General features: G+C 36.8%; 2 protein-coding genes and 1 pseudogene across 2 annotated transcripts; all 3 read right to left on the reverse strand.

The window, feature by feature from the left end:
• Nucleotides 1-2,645: 2,645 nt before the first annotated feature.
• LOC114383834 lies at nt 2,646-3,697 on the reverse strand. Its single transcript, XM_028343564.1, has 4 exons — nt 3,626-3,697; nt 3,440-3,522; nt 2,905-3,337; nt 2,646-2,822 (listed from the first exon to the last, which is right to left on the reverse strand). Exons 1-4 carry the CDS (start codon nt 3,695-3,697, stop codon nt 2,646-2,648), a joined length of 765 nt encoding a protein of 254 aa, XP_028199365.1.
• Nucleotides 3,698-3,718: 21 nt separating this feature from the next.
• Nucleotides 3,719-4,555, reverse strand: LOC114383835 (protein MAIN-LIKE 1-like). The gene is made up of 2 exons (XM_028343565.1): nt 4,394-4,555; nt 3,719-4,282 (listed from the first exon to the last, which is right to left on the reverse strand). Exons 1-2 carry the CDS (start codon nt 4,553-4,555, stop codon nt 3,719-3,721), a joined length of 726 nt encoding a protein of 241 aa, XP_028199366.1.
• A 6,451-nt stretch (nt 4,556-11,006) lies between these two features.
• LOC114383836 lies at nt 11,007-18,884 on the reverse strand (annotated as a pseudogene).
• Between the last annotated feature and the right edge of the window lie 277 nt (nt 18,885-19,161).

Genomic DNA, 19,161 nt, shown 5'->3' on the forward strand with positions numbered 1-19,161 from the left:
TACAAGAGCTTCGTGATGTTCAAGAGAGACTATGTTGACATAAATGATGATTGAACATGTAATTTATAATGACTGATCGTTTTGAACATGTAATTTATTTGTTACGTCCACAACAAAATTATTACTTAATTCTAAAAAAGCATGTATGATATATCGTTGTCTGAGTTGACAACACATTATGAAAAATCGTGTATGATAAATTGTTGTCTGCATTAACATAAAACGTGTGAAAGGACCCTGCACAACATGACTACACATGCAGATTTGATGCAAGCTAAAGCATGTCACGTTATTGGTGTAGTTGACAACACATACAGAAAGCATGTGCATGCGTATTGTTAATCTTTAAAAAATGCAACACTGATATTAAAAGTCATCTATATATATGACACATCCTAACACTGTAAGAAAGCACAAGTTTCAGTCTCAACCTAAGTCTTACAAAAAACTATGACATTCTTGGGAGAGACAAGCAGTCAGACAGTTGTGAACTCCACATTAGATTTTATTTTTCCAAATGGATCCATTGTTCACAACGACAGTGGTGTTTCCTTTTAAGCTTCCACTCCAGTTCCCATTCGAGTATCTAACGGGTGTGATTTTCAAACGTTAAAAATCAAAATACACAATACCCTTAAGCTAACCGACAAGCAATTTTTGGATGAAATTTACTACCGACAGCCTTTCACGTATGCAGGTAATCAATTTTGGTTTCAATGTATGCAACTGAAAGATGATGCTGATGTTAACACAATGTTAATGTGTAATCATGAATTTTTGTTTGTTGGTCCGATTGAGTTATTATGTAGCATTGCTAGAACCCCAGATGGTATTTTAAACTTACTTGAAGCTACTATGACCCCTACTCATGATGCCCTGCTATATTACAATGGGAGGTGGAACATGTCACGGAAAAATGAGTTTGTTGGTTACTCGTTCATAGGAAAAAATTCCAAAAACTTTGACATTCCCATCGGATGTACCATGGATGAACTGAATGATTTGATCAAGCAAGTTGCGCCTCGTGGGATTCCCCCTTATGGTATTGATGAAACACAAATGGTAAGGCGATTGTTTTTTCGGAAACCAAGTCACCATGAGTATTCTGAAAAAGTTATAAAATTCGAAATAATTGAACTCAAAATCAACGAGGACGTGATGAAGGTGCTCATTGAATCTAAACCTGTACCGCAAATGGAAGACGCGTTGTCCTTGTCGCAAAATTAGCATGAGTTAGTTGTAGTATTTGATGCGAATTTAATTTCGTTTGACTATGTTGAAGTTAATGTACTGTTTGAATTCATGTATTGCATAATCGTTTTTAATGTACTGTTTGAAATAAAGAAGTTGAAAAGGGTGTAGACATATGGAGGAATTTCAGTCAAAATACACATATGTAACGGATAATAAATATGCCCCTCGAGTCAATCCAAAACCCCCCATTTCTTACTTTGCTCAAAATAATCTAAATAACTTGCAATTACTAACCCACCACTGCTTTCCAATCAAACCCTACAACACACCCATTCTTCACTTTCAAACCCCCCACCCCATATTTATTCCTCCAACAACCTCTTCCATTAGAATAATCCAACACTTATTTCTTTCCCCTCTCTTCACCCTCCCATTAAGATTTTGCGATAAAATCAAATCCAATAATTTAGGTCGAACGAAGAGAATAGAGTTTTTTTATTTTTACTTTGAGGAGACTGTTTACGGTTGTTCGGACGAGTCTGTTGGGGAAGCCGTAGGATTCCATGGCGTCGAGTGCTGCGTCCATTCACGATTCAGTTCATGGAGAGAAGAAAAAAATGATTGATTGAATGAGAAAAGGGAATGTGAAACGACCTACATTAGGACGTCATTTCGGAGCCATGAGAACAAAGAAATTGCAGATGGAATGCAAAAGAAAAGGATCGGTTTATGTTTGCATTTGGTCACACATTATTTGATTAGGGTTTAAGGTTTAGGGTTTAGGGTTTAGGGTTTAGATTTTAGGATTTAGGGTTTAGGGCATAAAGAAGTACGCAGTATCATTGGCATTGGCATTGATATTGATATTGTTATTGGTTTGTGTGTAGAGTCCGATAGACTAGAATGACGGCTACTACCATTCTCTCTCTTCATAACACCCCATTTATGATTTTCCCTTCCATTCACGCCAATCGCCTGCACTCTCTATACTCTACTTTCTCGTGCTCTGTGACTGTCACTGACTCCCTCAAAAACCAAACATGCCCTTAAGTCCACCAAAATGATGAAATACTTCCTCCATTCCACATTATATAATTTTAGAGAAAAAAATATTGTTCCGGATGTGTCATTTTAGAAAATATAAATACGGATTTTTATCTGAGGAGACAAAATTTAAAAAAAAAAACATTTTTTTAATTTGATATAATAAAATTATAAATTTTTTTAATTTATTTTCTTCTATGATCCCTACTCATGATGTCCATTTTTTGTTTAATTTATTTTTTTCTATAACACGCGTGTATATAGACACAAATGGAATACACAATCAATGGAAATAAATAAAACTAACAGTACTAATGAAAATAAATAAAACCAACAATACTAATGAAATGGGTTCATGTACAATATCTGTATATACATGAAATATCAATATAAAATATGTAAATAAACTACGCCTGATCTGTGCGCCGCCTGCGTCTAGACCTAACATATACTAGATGATCTTGTGTCACACTCCTGGCCATCCTGAGGCATTCTTCGATCACCTCATGTGTCGATGAGCCTGGCGTGACCACCCCTAGACTCAGATGGCACTCCAACCTCTCAGCAATCTCATCACAAACTTCCTATTAAATACAAAACAAACAGATTACACAAATTATTATGCAAATATTAATGTAAACGACGTAAATTATTAGTATTACTTACCACTGCATGTCTAGGCTCCTCCACAGATGTCGACGGAGCTCCTGGCTCCGGCACGTGAGAGATATCCGTCTGTGGGGCCTGAGGGACGACTCGGGGCTGCAGGGCATGACCATCAGGAAGAGGATCTGATGCGTGGCCTGGTGTCATGAAAGGATGCAAGATGTGGAAGAACCAGTCCATGTAGTCACTAGCACACTGACCTGGCACAGTGCACACCTCGCCTGCTGAAACGATATGATCCGAGTAGTGCATCCACTTGTCGTGTATATCATCATACGACACCCATGAATCGACAGGAGGAGCAGGAATGGTCTGCGTGTATCCAAACTGCCGCACGACCCTCTCTAGTCGGTAATAAACAACAACAGGCCCCCAGCGCAAGAGACCGGAATAACATGATATCACATGGAAGTCCCGGACCGGTTGGTGCTCCCTATACGGGATCCAATAGACATCCGGAATTCAGAGTCGGTCCAGGCGCTCCCAGTATGCCGGTGTACATATGCTCTTCACGATCTTCTTCGTCGCAATCCACCTACACACACGTGGGGAATCCTCGTCGTATTCCTGATCAGCAGTGGAGTCAGCGACTGAGGTAAAGTGCTCGTAAATCCAGCACTACAGATGTAACATCAAAGTGATAAACATTAATAATGAAAGTCTAACAAAATTTAAAGTTGAACATCGTTGAACCTCAACAAATGAAAAACATATTTGTTACTTGCAGAAGTGTGATGTAACTGCCAAGCTGTCGGCTGTTGCTGATAGAGGCATCGTTCAGCTGATCGTACATATGAACCAGAGCAGCCACTCCCTAGGCGTACCTCCTGGTCTGACTGAGGTCACGAAGGGCCTCCAAGTACACAACATGCACATTGGTTGCACTCTTGTTAGAAAACAGAGTGCAACCTAGAAGATGAAAAAGATATGCGCGAGCCGTAGCTGTCCAATGACCTGCCTGGCATCGACGCTTGTATATATCACGTACCCATTGCAGGCGTACGTACGGTCCACGACACTGGGCTGTCTTAGCCATGGCAGACTCTGCAGAGACCATCAATAAGTCCACCAGCATCTGAACCACATCATCCACGTGCAAGGGCTGAAAGGCGTGCAAGTCGCCAACCACGAGCAGATGCAGAAGCGACGAGACGTCGTCTAGTGTGATCGTGAGCTCTCCCACTGAGAGATAGAAACTAGACGTCTCCCGGTGCCACCGCTCCACAAACGAGGACAAAAGTCCCCAATCGCCGGTGTCTACCGAACACGCGATTAGAGGACTTAGTCCTGTCCCAGCAACGAGTCCATCAATGGCAGGGACAGGCCTGCCTAAACTATGGACCTTCCTCCCGTGAGAGGATAACTTCAACTCAGGACGCTCTTGAATTGAAGTATAAAGGAACGCAAAGTAAAATCATCATTTAAAGGAAAACTAATTTCAATCACAAAGTATAATTTACAAGTAACTAAAAATAAATATTATAAATACCTCTCCCGTCCATACGCTGCAAGCAATGTGATCTGCATACTGGGTCAACACAGATGGGTCGCTCGGACCACCCGAAAATCCCTCATGCTCATCCTCAGCAGCCTCCACGCCTGTGTCCGCAGGAATGTCTGCCACAATCTCCTCAGAATCAGCTGGTGCCATCGGGTCATCCGGAAATACATCAGCCTCAACATTTGGCGCAAGGACCACTAGCTCATCGTGTGCCGCAGTCACAACGACTCGCTACCTTCGTGCGGATGTGGTAGGCCGTCGACGCTGTGGATCATCATCGGAATCATCACGATCTCTTCTGCCCACACCTTTGCCAGTAACGTGACCTAAGGCACGACTTAATCCTTTGGTCCAAACCATGATCTGCAAATGAGTACCGCAAATTCAATCACTGATTTCATTCACTCAAATTTCATTGGTCTAACACAAATTTCAATGACTCAAAGTCACGCAAGCTGTCAGGCTTTCATTGATTGTAGGACATGTATGTGAAGAAAGGCTACACATGTCTCTATATGAGTTTTGTTTTAATGCTGAAAATGGTAGCAACAGGGAAAGGATGAGGAAGAAAAACTATGAGTGTGAAACACAAGTGTTCAAATCCAAGAACCTTGAGGTGGAAAGGAGAAGGAGGGAGAAGCTCAGTACCAGGCTTTTGATGATGCGGTCTTTAGTACCCATCATCACAATGCAACCACTTGAACTTCACTTTCTTAGTTTCTTATATATTCCTTTATCTAATGATTTAATTATAATTCAATTTATCGGGTTAGTTTTTATTCAGTACACTAAATGATTGAATGGAAATTGATTATGGATCCTAATATTATTGATTTTAGATGAACAAAGCAACCATTGTTGAGGATGCCATCACCTACATCAAAACCCAGCAAAACATTGTCTAGAGTCTCAGCTATGAGCTTCATGAAATGGAAGCAACATAAAAGGAAATAAAGCCAAAGAAAGAAGAAATCGATGCTGCAGAAGAGATGAACAAATTGGGAATAGTACAGGCTATCTACGATTTTAATTTCTTAACTAAATGAATTAATCTTCTCTATAATTACAACAAGTAAATTTTGATGCAGTTACTTTTTGCAAGGAGAGGTCCAGGCAACAAAAATTGATGGGAACAAACTGTGGGTCAAGATGATCATTGAGAAGAAGAAGGGAAGGTTCAAGAAATTGATGTAAGCCATGGATAATATTGGCATTCAAATGATAGACACCAATGTTACAACCTTAAAAAAAGCATATCTGGTTACAACCTTCATGCAGGTGACCCTAAGAAAGATGGGAATATGTATAATTATAGAAGTAGAATAGTTTATGTTGTATGATCAATGATGAAACTTCTACTCATGATTTTACAAATGTTCTTGTGACACCCTCTACCCCTCACATACATACCAATAAGGAATAAAAAAAAATTCAAATATTAATTAAAAGTATTTTTAAAACATTTTTTTTAAACAAGTCTTTCAAAGGGGAAAAAGGCTCACATTCATTTTCTTCTACATCATATTTAAACTTGTCCAAATAAATAATAAAGTATTCTCGACTCAACAAGGTCGTCTAAGCTTCATATAATTAATATAGAACCTATATCCTAATGTCACATCCTATCAGAGCGTTGTGTTCCCGTGTCCTCTAGCATGAGGTTCTTCATAGTCATCCACCTATTCATCTGCTCCCCCGAACACAAGTTCAAGATCATCACAGGATCCAAACACAACAACACACAGGGAGTGAGTTATCACATTCCTAGCTAATAGAGAAACAAGACAATTAAATATACATATTATATAAATGAGATACCACTTGCTTAAACATAGCTCACGTAACTTCACCACTTCGTCATTCAAAATTCACTTTTCAATTATCAATCACATTATACAAGAATCCCACACTTCGATCAAGATATAATAACACATCAATTAGCAAGCATATGCAATAGTTATGCTAAGACTTAATCCTATATGCAATGTGGTACCATGTCAGTGAAAAACCACCCTGGGGCGCTTAGGAGTACATAACAAGACACACCACACCATGGGTTTGTCAGGTCACTCTCACTAAGTAAGATCATAGGGAGACCAGTCAGGGTCACGATGTTTTGCGAGAATGCTCCAACCATATGAGATCAGCATAGGCTTAAAGGAGCACTCAAACCCGGTGACCCCCAAGGCCTACACTCCGAAGAGTCCGTCAGGGCCTCTCCCTCCTGATTCAGGTCCAACCCCTAAAATAATTTTTGCATGCAGACACTGCTCATGAATTATACAACACCCACGACCTTACACTAGTGTTTTAAACACGTTCAACACAATTGCGCTACGATTTAACACTGGTTCCTAAATAGGAAACCTACATTTTCTCTTTAACACTGCGCATCAACGCTTTTCTCAAGATAACACTGGTCGGGTTATTGTACAATTCATAGCTTACAATACAAGTAATTTCACATCTCATAGTGTGACAATCCACCATCACATGTTTACACGTATCTCACAAATTAACACATGTTCAACTTTACACTTATACTCAATCTCAATAACAATATTATAATCTCAAAGCAACATGTTATTCTACAATTCATCACATACTCACAATTTGAATCATCATTTCATATCCTCAATATAACAATTTATATATAAGACCATCACAACATGAGGACTAAAACCCCTCAAATAATATTACACAATTATATCAAAATCATATGTCGAAACATACAAATATCAAGAGCACAATTTATCAGGCAATCTTCATTAGGACATCAATATTTTATTTATAATCATAAAGGAAAAAATTGTAATTTAACAAACATCCCAAAATAAAATCCCAATTTAATTCTCTAAGGATCCCTACACATGTTCTCACTAATCCCCAATTGTGAATAACTCATTCCTTACCTCTGAGCGGACTCACGTGTCTTCAGCCAGCGATAGCAACATCTCTAGCGGTTCCCTGAAATTCTTTCAATTATTCCTCTGACTGTTCCGATAGAATTTCCAAACGTCAGAGAGACGGAGAAGAGATTGAAACTTCCACTTGTACTGTCTTCATGCGATTCCTTTTTCTTCCTCCACGAATATTTTCTCGCAAATCCCAACGGTGGAAGCGTGCGGAATTGAATTTCGAACAACATATCCAAATTTCATGAAAATCCAACGGCTAACGAAACCAGGATCATAGTTTTACCGAGACAGTTTTGGGTTTCTGCGGGAAATTAAAATGCTACAATGCGAAGGGATTTTCTCTAAGCTCAGATATGATTTTAAAATTCCCAACGGTGAGAATGTTCGGAATTGGGTTGCAAACATGATACTCAAATTTCACGACGATCCAACGGTGAACGAGTTCGAGATCGTCGTTTTACTGAGACAGGTTTGGTGGGCTGCGGGAAAAAGAAAGGGTTTTGAGAGGAGAAGAGGAAAAACGAAAATGAGGCCAAAAGGAGGCAGCGAACTTAACATAACTATTTATACCTAGAATACTCAGCCTATTATTTGCTCTATATTTATTTATTTATTTATTTTTACTAAAAAGCTTTTTTAATTTATTTACGAAAAATTGGGATGTTACAGTTCTGCTACCCTGAGAAACATTATTTCATGCTAATATATCAATTGCTTTAACTTGATCAAGTTTAAGTTCTTTAAGAAGTTGATTCTGTTTTAGTTATTTTTCAGGGCATGGATGGTGAATGGCAAATAAAAAGTTGTTATGGATATAGTATTGGGATCAATTTCTCCCAAACCCAAGCCAACTCCATATAATAGAGTGTTAAATAAAATTTTAATGGTATTTATAATTAATGTAATATCTAAGCTATAGAATTGTAATTGAATTTAGAACTCTAATTCTATGCCCTAATTCTTGGCATAAGCCAAACATAAAATCTATAATTCTTAACTAACTATTTTATCCCTTCAGCATTCTTAGTTAGCAAGTTGAATAGCTATTATAAATACCAAGGCATACTTACATGTGACTATAGCATGTGAGCTTCTTTATACTGTTTTCAGGTATCAATAAATCTAACAAGGAATGCATTTCACATGGATAGGGATTTGTAACAGCTTTTGGGTACCCATGGTACCTTGATAATATATATTTTGTTTGCTGTTTTTTTATATAAAAAATTATCTATTTATCCACATTTCACTAAAAATGTTTTATGCAGACATGATTGTTCTAATCATGTTACTTTTGAACTTAATTTGCTGAGGTTGTCTGGGCGTTTGAATCAGTTTTTCGATACCACATTCAGTTCTAAGTGACAATTACATAAAAGGCAATTACATATTTGCAATAAATCAAATTGAAACAGTTGATATTCTCCAAAATGACACTATTTATCAAATATTTAGCATACATTCACAGGTGATCCTAATAACCAAAATTCCTAATTTAGAAAAAAAAAACTCACAATGTATCAAATATTTGACAATTTTTAAAATGAAGCTGTGAGTGTTCCAGATCACCTGATCCGTAAATTATCTTTGAGTAGTTTACGGATCAAGTGATCCATAAGCATCTTCCGGATCAACTTGATCCGTAACATGCTTACAGATCACTTGATCCGTAAACTACTCCAACATAGTTTACGGATCAAGTGATCCGTAAGCATGTTACGAATCAAGTTGATCCAGAAGATGCTTACGAATCACTTGATCCGTAAACTACTCAAAGATAATTTACAGATCAGGTGATCCGTAAGCATGTTCCGGATCAACTTGATCCTTAACATGCTTACGAATCACTTGATCCGTAAAACACACAAGAACTTTCAGATCACCTTCTACGCTATCACCGGCAACAATGGTGGAAAAAGCACAGGGTCACGACGCTTACCTCGACGGTGGACGGTGACGAAGCTCCCTCGATGGTGGACGGCGGCGCTGCTCTTCGCGGAAGCCTCCTCAATGCACCACGACAACCTCCTAATCACGACAACAATGGCAACAACCTCCTCAACAAAGAAGAAGAAGAAATCCTCTGAGGTTCATTAGGGCTTGTAAGTGCTGCTGATTGATGGGGACGTGAAGAAGAAGAAGCGCAAAGAATGAAGAAGAAGCAGAAACCTCTGAGGAAGAAGAAGCAAAAAATCGCAGGAAGAAGAAGCAAAAATGTGGGGCGGGAGAGAGAGAGTCGAGGGTTATTTTTTAAAAAAATAACTGAGGGGCATTATGACCTTTTCACTACAAGTGCTGGGTGCACCTAGTAGCATTCTTGGTGTATATATTTTTTTATAAATCATATTTGTACAATAAAATTGTACACAAATTTATTTAATCATTAGAAGGATAAAAAGAAAGGAAAAAAGTGTGAGATAAGATAAATAATGTAAGGCAGAGACAAAAGTTAGTGCCATAAAAAGTATTGTAAAAATATATTGTATGAATAATATAATTTTACAGTTTTTTACAAGAGTGCCCTTTTTGTTGTGAAAGATGTTCAACGTACATGCTTATAGTTGACACTTGAAGATTGGACAAGTAACACACATAACATTTTGTTTAATGCAAAAATCTGTCACTAAAATAGATAAAATGTGAATTAATTTATAATTTTAAGAAAATAATTTCACCCGTTTAAGATTTTAAATTTATTTGGTAAAAAAAATTTACAAACTAGTGGAGAAGTAAAATGATTAGACTAAATTTACTACGAATAACTAGATTGAAGAAATAAATTCAACATCAATGATTGTCCCAATGTGTTTATAGGATTCAATATCCAATTAAAAGGTTAAATAGATTCCTTCTATAGCCAAGATCCGACAAAAAGATGTTTTGAGTCATGCTCCTACCTCGTTGAATATTATGAGTTCCCATATTTGATACATTATTAATCTGTAGGGATACCATCTTAAGTATTAGGTAGTAGCTTTTACAAGTTCCATCCCCATCTCTATACTTCTCGAGTCAATAAAAGAGGAACAATTTTCAAAATCGATCAATATCATAGTACAAAACCACATCACCTCGATAAATAATAATACTATTAGAATAAAACTGCTATAGTAGGGAGTAATGAAAAGAACACAGATTATACAACTTAAATTGATCAACAAATTGAAATGTGGGTAAAAAAATAATACAAGAATCAGTAAAATTACAAAAAGTCAAACGATCAAGATGATTCAACCATTGAGAAACAATACAAGGGATGCAAAAAATTAGAAGTGATGTAATACACAATCATAATGCCAAAATCCGTGCAGCTAGACTATATGCATAAAAATGAAGTGGGCAATCTTTTTGATAGACCATAGGTGGAAATTATCTTACTCGAGCCGGTTTACAAAAATATTTTATAAAATTCATAAATTTAAATGTGTTTGATAACTCATCACGTCCAACTTGATCCACGTCTGAGAGAAGCTACCATTTGTTGCTTCTGTGTATTTTCATCCTTTTTTATGTGGTTTTTAATGCCAATGCCCGTGAAAGCAAACACCCCCTAAATAATTTGCATAAAATCAAGTTCAAACTTCATTGCCCCTTATGAATTTGTTTCATGATACTCATGGTTATTTTCTAGTTTAAACTATACATTATTTATATTGGAAAAGCTATTTTCATTGTCTCTAAATCATAATATTCGACACAGTTTATAAATCACCATTCAAAAACTGGCTGGACGATTCACGATTTGAATTGCAATTCAATAACCTTGCTTTAGATGATCTTAAAACAACATTTACCATCTTCTTTTCAAAAATCCTTTTGCTAATGGGGCAACTTATGTGGATTGCTTTAGCTTCTCTTCTACAAGTTCAATGCAGTGTCAACAGCAAACTAATCATAATCACTCTTGCTCTCTGCCATTATGCCTGTCACTAAGGTACGCAAAGGAAGCAACCATTCATTGTAGGCCTTCAGTAAACTGTTCCTTGACAGCACTCTAGTGTAGTTTGTCTTTTCTGTTACCACCAATGAAATTGTGAAATCTTCCGAATTAGACTTCAATTTAGATCATGTTTGGCAACCACAAATTATTAAACCACAAACAAAGATGTAACATAATCTCACATTTTTCAGGGAAAATTACAAAATCAAAATTCTAGGTAAAAGCATTCCTGTTTAGGAACAATCAACCATTCAAGTAGTTCATTAACTCAATAACCACTGCTTGAAATCGGATATATTTTTTTAGTTATGTAATTTTCCCCATTTTTTTAATTAGTTTTAGTGATGATTAGTTGATGCTACTACATACCTGCAGATTCTGTCATCAAAACAAATCTGTATAGGTCAAGGGCTGACAACACCCGTAGATCATAATACATAATGCCATTACTTTTTTAATCAGTTCATAACTCAAAGAAACTACAATAATGCCAAATTCTTCTTCAAATATCAAGAAAACTAGATAGATAAATTTATAAAGAACGCATGAAATAGGAAGAATACCGCATCACTCTGCTCAGGCAGGGAAGGAGGTCCACCCTGTGGAGGTCTTTGAACCAACTCCACCAACTCAAGGATCCCGGTATTCCAAAACGATGTATCCAGAAATGATTTGTTATCTATCGGTGGGGCATCTTTTACTATTGATCTACTACTGCAGATTGCTGTGTGCATTTCCTTCCTGGCAAGATCGATGAAAATAGCGATCTTCAAAGAGATGCAAGACACCCATTAGATGATTTAACTTTTGACAGCAAAATAAAGAACAAAGCTAAACAAATTGTAACTTAGGGGATTACCATCGAGGAAGAGTCAGTATTTGTAATCAATGCTTTCAAAATGTCAAATCTTTGAGAATTTGGAATATCAGCAAGTACCTAGCTATGAAGCACCAACACCGACACGGACACCGGACACGGCACGGACACGTGGACACCTGTAATGTCCAAAATATAGAACGTAGTACGGGTGTCGTGTCGACACGGACTAGTGTCGGACACTAGACACGGCAAGGGACTGGTGTGTCCATGCTTCATAGGTACCTAGTTTGAGTAACAGAACATAGTACTAATAAAAATCTCAAGAAAAATACTACCAAGATATTAAGTGGTTTAACAAACATCATATATCTCAATTTCAGAAAATGCTCGTCACATATTGCATATATAACTATAAAAGAGGTGCTACTGATACTCGAAACCCACTCCTTTTAGCACAGCAAAGGATTTTTTTTCTATGTTCTGGCTCTGGGGCATACACGATAACCATTTTTACAACCTGAAAAGTTAATGAGTAACCACAAGAGAAATATATATATATATATATATCAACATTTTCCTTCTTCGTTGAAAAAGAGAGATTGAGCGATGATAAACAAACAGAAGACACAAATTGCAGGGAATACAACCTGCAAAGCCGAGAAAAGACTTGGCAAATAAGATGACCATTCAGAATGTTCCTCGTTGTAGTTTCAGGAGGCACCTTCGTCTGTGATGCAAAGCAAGAAGTTGATACTTGATAGCATGTTTCTTTAACTCCCATGGTAGCTTTACTAAGGAAAGTACATGCTTCAATGTTCCTATTGCTTGCCACCTTTTTGTTTGGTTATTACGAAGTTCATCCTTGATGGCAATCAAATTCTCTTTAGCAGTTTGAGCAACCTCCTCTAAGTCATGCCCCTAATCCACTGGAAAAAAAAATGGAGCTCGATGGTTTAGTGAAAGGGAAATGCATAAATGAAAAGGCAAGGATTCAATTACAATGATCTTTATCTTCTGGAAAATTGAACGGGTGGGGGTAAAAGAAGAACATAAAGCAGTCTAAATAGTGCTTACATTATCATTGATATAAATTAACAGAAGACACTCAGTAACTTGAGAGTACTACCTCCAAACACAGATCCAGCCACAGTCTCTACATCATAAGTTGTTACTATACTGAGATATGATAAACCACAATATGAAGAAATTTGTAACAGTTGTAATACCGAAGGTAATCCATTTTTACTAAAAAATAGTTAGCAAAGAAATACAAATAAGAATAATCATAAAGTTTTAATGCAGTACAGAGACATCTACCATGCATTGCAGGACGTATAGACCAAGAAGAGCTCAGAGTTTCTCCTTTGCGCCCCTCTCCTATTGTAAAAGTGGAAAGAAAAAAAAACCCATCAGCAAAATAATTGAAAATAAATCAGGAAGCTTTTCTAACAAAGAAAAAGATATTGTTTTAAAATTGACGGACCAATTTATTGCAAACTTCAGATATAGAATTTGCAATCTCAACAGCTCTGTCTCAAGTTCTGCTTCTTCTGACCCCAAAGACAGCCTTCAATACATTAAGAATTATAGAAACAGCTACTTTTACTTGCTCAAACTGACGCCTCTGAATGGAAATAAAGACTGAAAAAGACAAAATAAGTATGAAACAAAACTTCAAGCAATGTGGCTTCAAATCATTGACGGACATAAAGTGAGACACATCTGCTCAGCCCAAACTAGCATTTAGGTTTTGCATTTCATCAACAAAGATAACCTTAAATTTTAACATAATAGCTCAAGTGGTAAGATAGATTCTTCTTCATTGGTCTCCATGCTATAAAAAATGAGCCTAATAAAATATGAAATGCAACTAGTAGCTAACAAGACTAGGTGATTTAATAGCAAGCTGAAGCTAAGAACCTTAAGAGTATTTATTTTATTTAATTTTATTGGTGATTAGATATAAAAGTTCAGTCTTAAAATATGAATCATTTAGTACTCACTGCATAAAAAATTGGATTTCATCAATGCTTTCTCATCACTCAAAATCCAAAAATTACTTCAACATCATTCAGAGAAATATAATTTTCACCAAAAGAAAGCAATATAATTCTTTCTCGTCCAGATCATGCCACTTCACCCAAACTACACCCAAATTAACAAGGCAATTGCTGCCATCTTTCTTTTGCTGAATAGAGAATACAGTTTTATATTCTACCCATTGATTAAAAAGGCCACTGCAATGCATTACCCTTTGAGAGCCCTGATAAAGGAGGGACAATGTAACTGGCAGCCTAGGTGATCTTACTTGAGTAACCTAATGTCTGTTCAATTAAACTAACAGAAGCATATGATCAATATATTAACCAAAAATAAATAAATTAAATGTCACACTGTCACTGACTTGTAGTGCTTTGCATGACAACCATGATATGATTATGAGAAAATTTGAGTTTTCTTTAGGATAGAACCATCAAAAAGTGAATATTTGAGAGTAAGCCAGGACCAAGGTCTAGCATGAAGTGAGAAATACAACTGCGTAGGAGGTGTGAAGGCAGTAGCAGATACAGAAAATTTCTTTAGTGTGGCCAAAGAAATAGTGTATAATATTTTCAGACGAAAAATATTATAAGTTTTCTCAAAACACACAATCTCCTGATTAAAAAAATAAAATACTTATGCTTCTACAAATTTAAAAGAATAAAGTGGGTAAAATCAATATCAATTTATTTTCTCTTTTATTTTTTATAATATTTTACATTCTTCTTTTTAAAAAATATTTTATGGGAGCAACATCTATTTTTTATTGGGACAAAAACAATAATTATTTAATATATTCATGTAAAAAACTTTCTTTGTGGGGACAATTGCCATTGCCCCCATAGTTACCTATGTACATCCGCCATTGTGTGAAGGTTAAGTGATGGATTGTCATAAATGTGGAAGGAAATGTATCTCAAGCCAAGGATATATCATGTGGAATGATATTTAGGTATATCTCTAAATATGGAGGTTTCTATGGAACCTGTGCCTTCTGCATTATTGACTAATTGGATTCTATATTGAGAATTTGAGATTTGTTCAACAAGCATCCAATAGTCAATACAATAGTATTGCTAACGGGGGGAGGGGGGCATAAACAAAAGGTACCACATAATCTAATTGTAACTAAACATTACATGCATGATTTCACTCAATCAAATAACCTACTTCAACTCCACCAAAGTGGTAAGCTGATATTCAAAGATACAAACAACATGCAGCCTCTGTTAAAGAGAGCAGAATATGTCTATTTTGATCATCAAAGATATACATGTTATCAGGTTGGTCCTCCATTTAGAAATACATCAAATCAGCCCTTAATCGTCAATTTATGCTATTAACTTGGTTCTTACAGTGACATCAAATTGGTCCCTAAAAGGATGAAACCGTTAATTATCACTGAAGGACCAATTTGATGCCTCTGGTTATGATAAAGACTTGGCTGGACACTACTCCAAAACTGACGTGGTAGACACAGCCAATGAAAAATTGCCAGCACATTAAAATACTAAACATAATCATTAAATTAATAAATTAAATAAAAAACCATAGCCAGTCAAGTTTGAGACTCGGCATAGAACCAAAAATTAAAATAAAGTATAGATTTGCTTCTCCCTCTCTTCAGTCATGTTTCATGTCTCTGCTTGGAAAGTGTGAGGAACTGCAATTTGACCAAACCCAAATTGGGTCATCTGCAGAAGGTGAGCTTCCCATGCAGCATGCACCTCATTTCAGATTAAATTTTCAGGTAGGGTGATCTTCTTGATGTCTTGGACACCACCATTGGCAAGGGTTTCTAAGTTCTTTTCTCTTTCTCTTTTCAACTTCTGCTTTTCAACTCTGTGGCTATAGTATGTAGGTTATGTTGAGCTAAAAGCTTGGATAATTTGAAAATTATAGAATAACATGAAATGACAGTTTTCCTGACCAAGCAACTACCTATGGAAGTAATAAATTATTTATGTTGAAATATTGAGAATGGTTTTACTTCCAAAAATAATTCCATGTATCTACTGCATAAATCAATTAAAGTTTTCCAAAATTAGTTTTTTTAACCAGTTTTCCAAAATTGATTTCTTAAACCGCTATTACACTGAATTCCAAAATTTTGTAAAACAATCTCAAGGTTGATAACCTACCAAGATATCAAAAACAAGAATTCTTAATGATCTCTGGACAAGAAATAAACTAATCAAAGCTGCAATTCAGATAAAAGCAAACACTCTTAAATGCAGTACTATAACTTCATGGGCAAACGATTAAGGCATGATATATATCACGTGAGCTAGTACTCCAAAAATCAAAATTATTGTAGGACCATCAACATGCGCCCCCCCCCCCCGGACTCCATTATCCTCCCCCCAAAATGTACCAACAAAAATAAATTCATCTCAAAACAGTTCAGGAAGACCAAATTGTTAGGTATATCTATGAATGACTAATTTCAGAGGGAGGCCACCATTAGGTGCGAAAGAACCATATGGCAACGAAAGAAGGAGATGGATGGCTAGCCGTGAGCTGCGTGAGAGAGAAATACGAGATGTTTGGACCAGAGAAAATGTGAGAGAAGAAATATTATTTTTCTTTTTTAATTTATTTTTTATAATATTTTCTGGCAATTTCTGGTTGGCTGTGTCTATCACATCAGTTTTGGGGCAGTGTCCATCCAAGTGTAGCTCACTGGTTAATGGAGGATTAAGATGATATTGTGTGTATCTTTGAAGTACTAATATGCACTTACTTGAAATAAAGGCAAACTCACATTGCAGAGAATTGAGAGCATATCCCTTGAAACACATTTCACAATAAACTGATCGATGATGCTAATTGTCAAGTCCAAAATTCTACTTGAAATCCCCACAAACTTTGAAACAGCCTTTGGCAGTTCAAAGGAAAGGGCATCAACAACTTCCTGTCACATCACCAAACAATCAATACATCACTTAGTTTTGCTATCAATATCTCTTGTTTACACTAAACTTTGAGCTTGAAAGATTATTGATCTAAATAATAACATGTTTTAGCATAAAATCATTAATCTCTCATTTCTAGTCCCATAAAAGGTTATTGTATAAAGTCAAACTAGATGCCACCACTGGAACCGGATTCTGTGCAGTTAATTTTTCCACGCATCCACACACTCAACACATTGTAACCATTAGATGAAGATTGGATGACACAAATCTCATATGCGTGTTTCAAGTCCGATATACCGAGCTTAAATATGAGTCATGATCTTCATCCTATGGTTCCAAGTCGCCAACTGCAAGGAATCCTGTTTACATACAATTTTTTTTCCTTCCAATTTCTAAGTCTATATTATGGAATACTTAAAAATCCTGAATGTGTAACATGATTGAAAAGTTAAAGCTAACCCACCTGGTCAGTAGAAGGAGAACAAATATATCTATGGATCTCAGAGATAGCTTCAAATGCATCATTCTCTGCATTTCACTATCTGGGTCAGTCACGGCAGCATCCAACAAAGAATCAAGAAACTTGACAAGCTCTGAAACTGTGTTTTCAAACTCATGAAAATCTCCAGCCTCAGCCAACTACCCAGCCAACTACCAAGTAACCAAAAGAAAAAGAAGTGATTGATCTTATGTTAGAGCATGACTCAATCTTAGAGTTTATAATATGTTATATTTCATCTTAAAACCAATTGGCATTAAGTGAAGTTGTCCAACAGGTATATAAGCTGCACTCCAAGGAGTGAGGCAGCCGATGTGGGACTTCGACGAGGTCCCAGGAACTTATGATTGTTAACCACCCGATGTGGGACTCGCAACACGCCCCTTCGAGCCAAGGCTCGCCACCACAGAGCGAGGGCTAGCGGAAGAGCGGAACTATCCACCATACCAGGGGCAGAACCTTCTCTGATATTATCTTAGAATGTGAGTTTGGGTCTAAGTCAACTCCAAAAGCTAGCTCAAGGGGTGAGGGTTGCCCCTCACTTATAAAGTCTTATATGGTTGTATTTTTAGCCGATGTGGTACTTGAATTATTTCTAACACACGTGAACAACAAATGATGAGTGCTTGTCACCACAAGCAAGGGCTAGTGGAAGCATGATCAGAATCTATTCTGATACCATGTTAGATTTCATCTTAAAACCAATTGGCTTGGGTGAGGGAAATAATATTTTCCTCTCCCCTTTTATTAAGCATCATTAGCTTATATAAAGGATTACAAGCATAAAATTAGGCTAAGAATAATGATAGAATATCTTATCATATATTCTGATAATATATTCTATCAAATAGAAACTGATTAGCTAGGCTAAGAATATTGATAGAATATCGTATCATATATTTTATCATTGCTCCTCACTTATATATTCTAATGTGGGATTACTTTTAGCCGATGTTGAACTTGAATTATTTCCAACACACCTCCTCACGCCAAGCACTTCCTAGGCTCGGGGCGTGAACAATAAATGGTGGGTGTTTGTCACCACAAAGTGAGGACTAGCGGAAGCGTGGCCCCAGGATTAGAACTGGCTCTGATACCATCTTAGAAAGTGAATTTGAGAGGCCTAACTCAACCCTAAAAGCTAGCTCAAGGGGTGAGGGTTGCCTCTCACTTATAAAGTCTAATATGGTTGTATTGTTAGTCGATGTGGGACTTGGATTATTTCCAACACACCCCATCACGCCAAGCACTTCCAGGCTCGGGGCGTGAACAACAAATGGTGGGTGTTTGTCACCACAAAGCGAGGACTAGCGGAAGCGTGATCAGAACCTGCTCTAATACCATCTTAGAATGTGAGTTTGGGCCTAACTCAACCCCAAAAGCTAGCTCAAGGGGTGAAGGTTGGCCCTCACTTATATATTCTAATGTGGGATTAATTTTAGCCAATGTGGGACTTGGATTATTTCCAACACTCAAGAATTCTTCAAAGATTGTTCTGAGTTTCAGAATTCCGAAATGACCCAATTTCGTTCTCAACAAACATGAGGCTAAAAACGAAAAAAGATGTTTTCTGATTCTGATTTTCTTTAGTTCTAACACACACATGAGCAAGATTGAACTT

The sequence above is a fragment of the Glycine soja genome, chromosome 14 (assembly GCF_004193775.1).
Source record: "Glycine soja cultivar W05 chromosome 14, ASM419377v2, whole genome shotgun sequence".
Classification (NCBI taxonomy): Eukaryota; Viridiplantae; Streptophyta; class Magnoliopsida; order Fabales; family Fabaceae; genus Glycine; species Glycine soja.

Bases quoted from the DNA above. Each gene is read 5' to 3' on its own strand.
- LOC114383834 (XM_028343564.1), bottom strand. From the start codon at position 3,697: ATGTACGATCAGCTGAACGATGCCTCTATCAGCAACAGCCGACAGCTT. The intron at 3,523-3,625 runs GTAACAAATATG...TTACATCTGTAG, and splicing joins GTTACATCACACTTCTGCAA to TGCTGGATTTACGAGCACTT. The intron at 2,823-2,904 runs GTAAGTAATACT...TGTATTTAATAG, and splicing joins AGGAGCCTAGACATGCAGTG to GAAGTTTGTGATGAGATTGC.
- LOC114383835 (XM_028343565.1), bottom strand. From the start codon at position 4,555: ATGGCACCAGCTGATTCTGAGGAGATTGTGGCAGACATTCCTGCGGAC. The intron at 4,283-4,393 runs GTATTTATAATA...TCAATTCAAGAG, and splicing joins GCAGCGTATGGACGGGAGAG to CGTCCTGAGTTGAAGTTATC.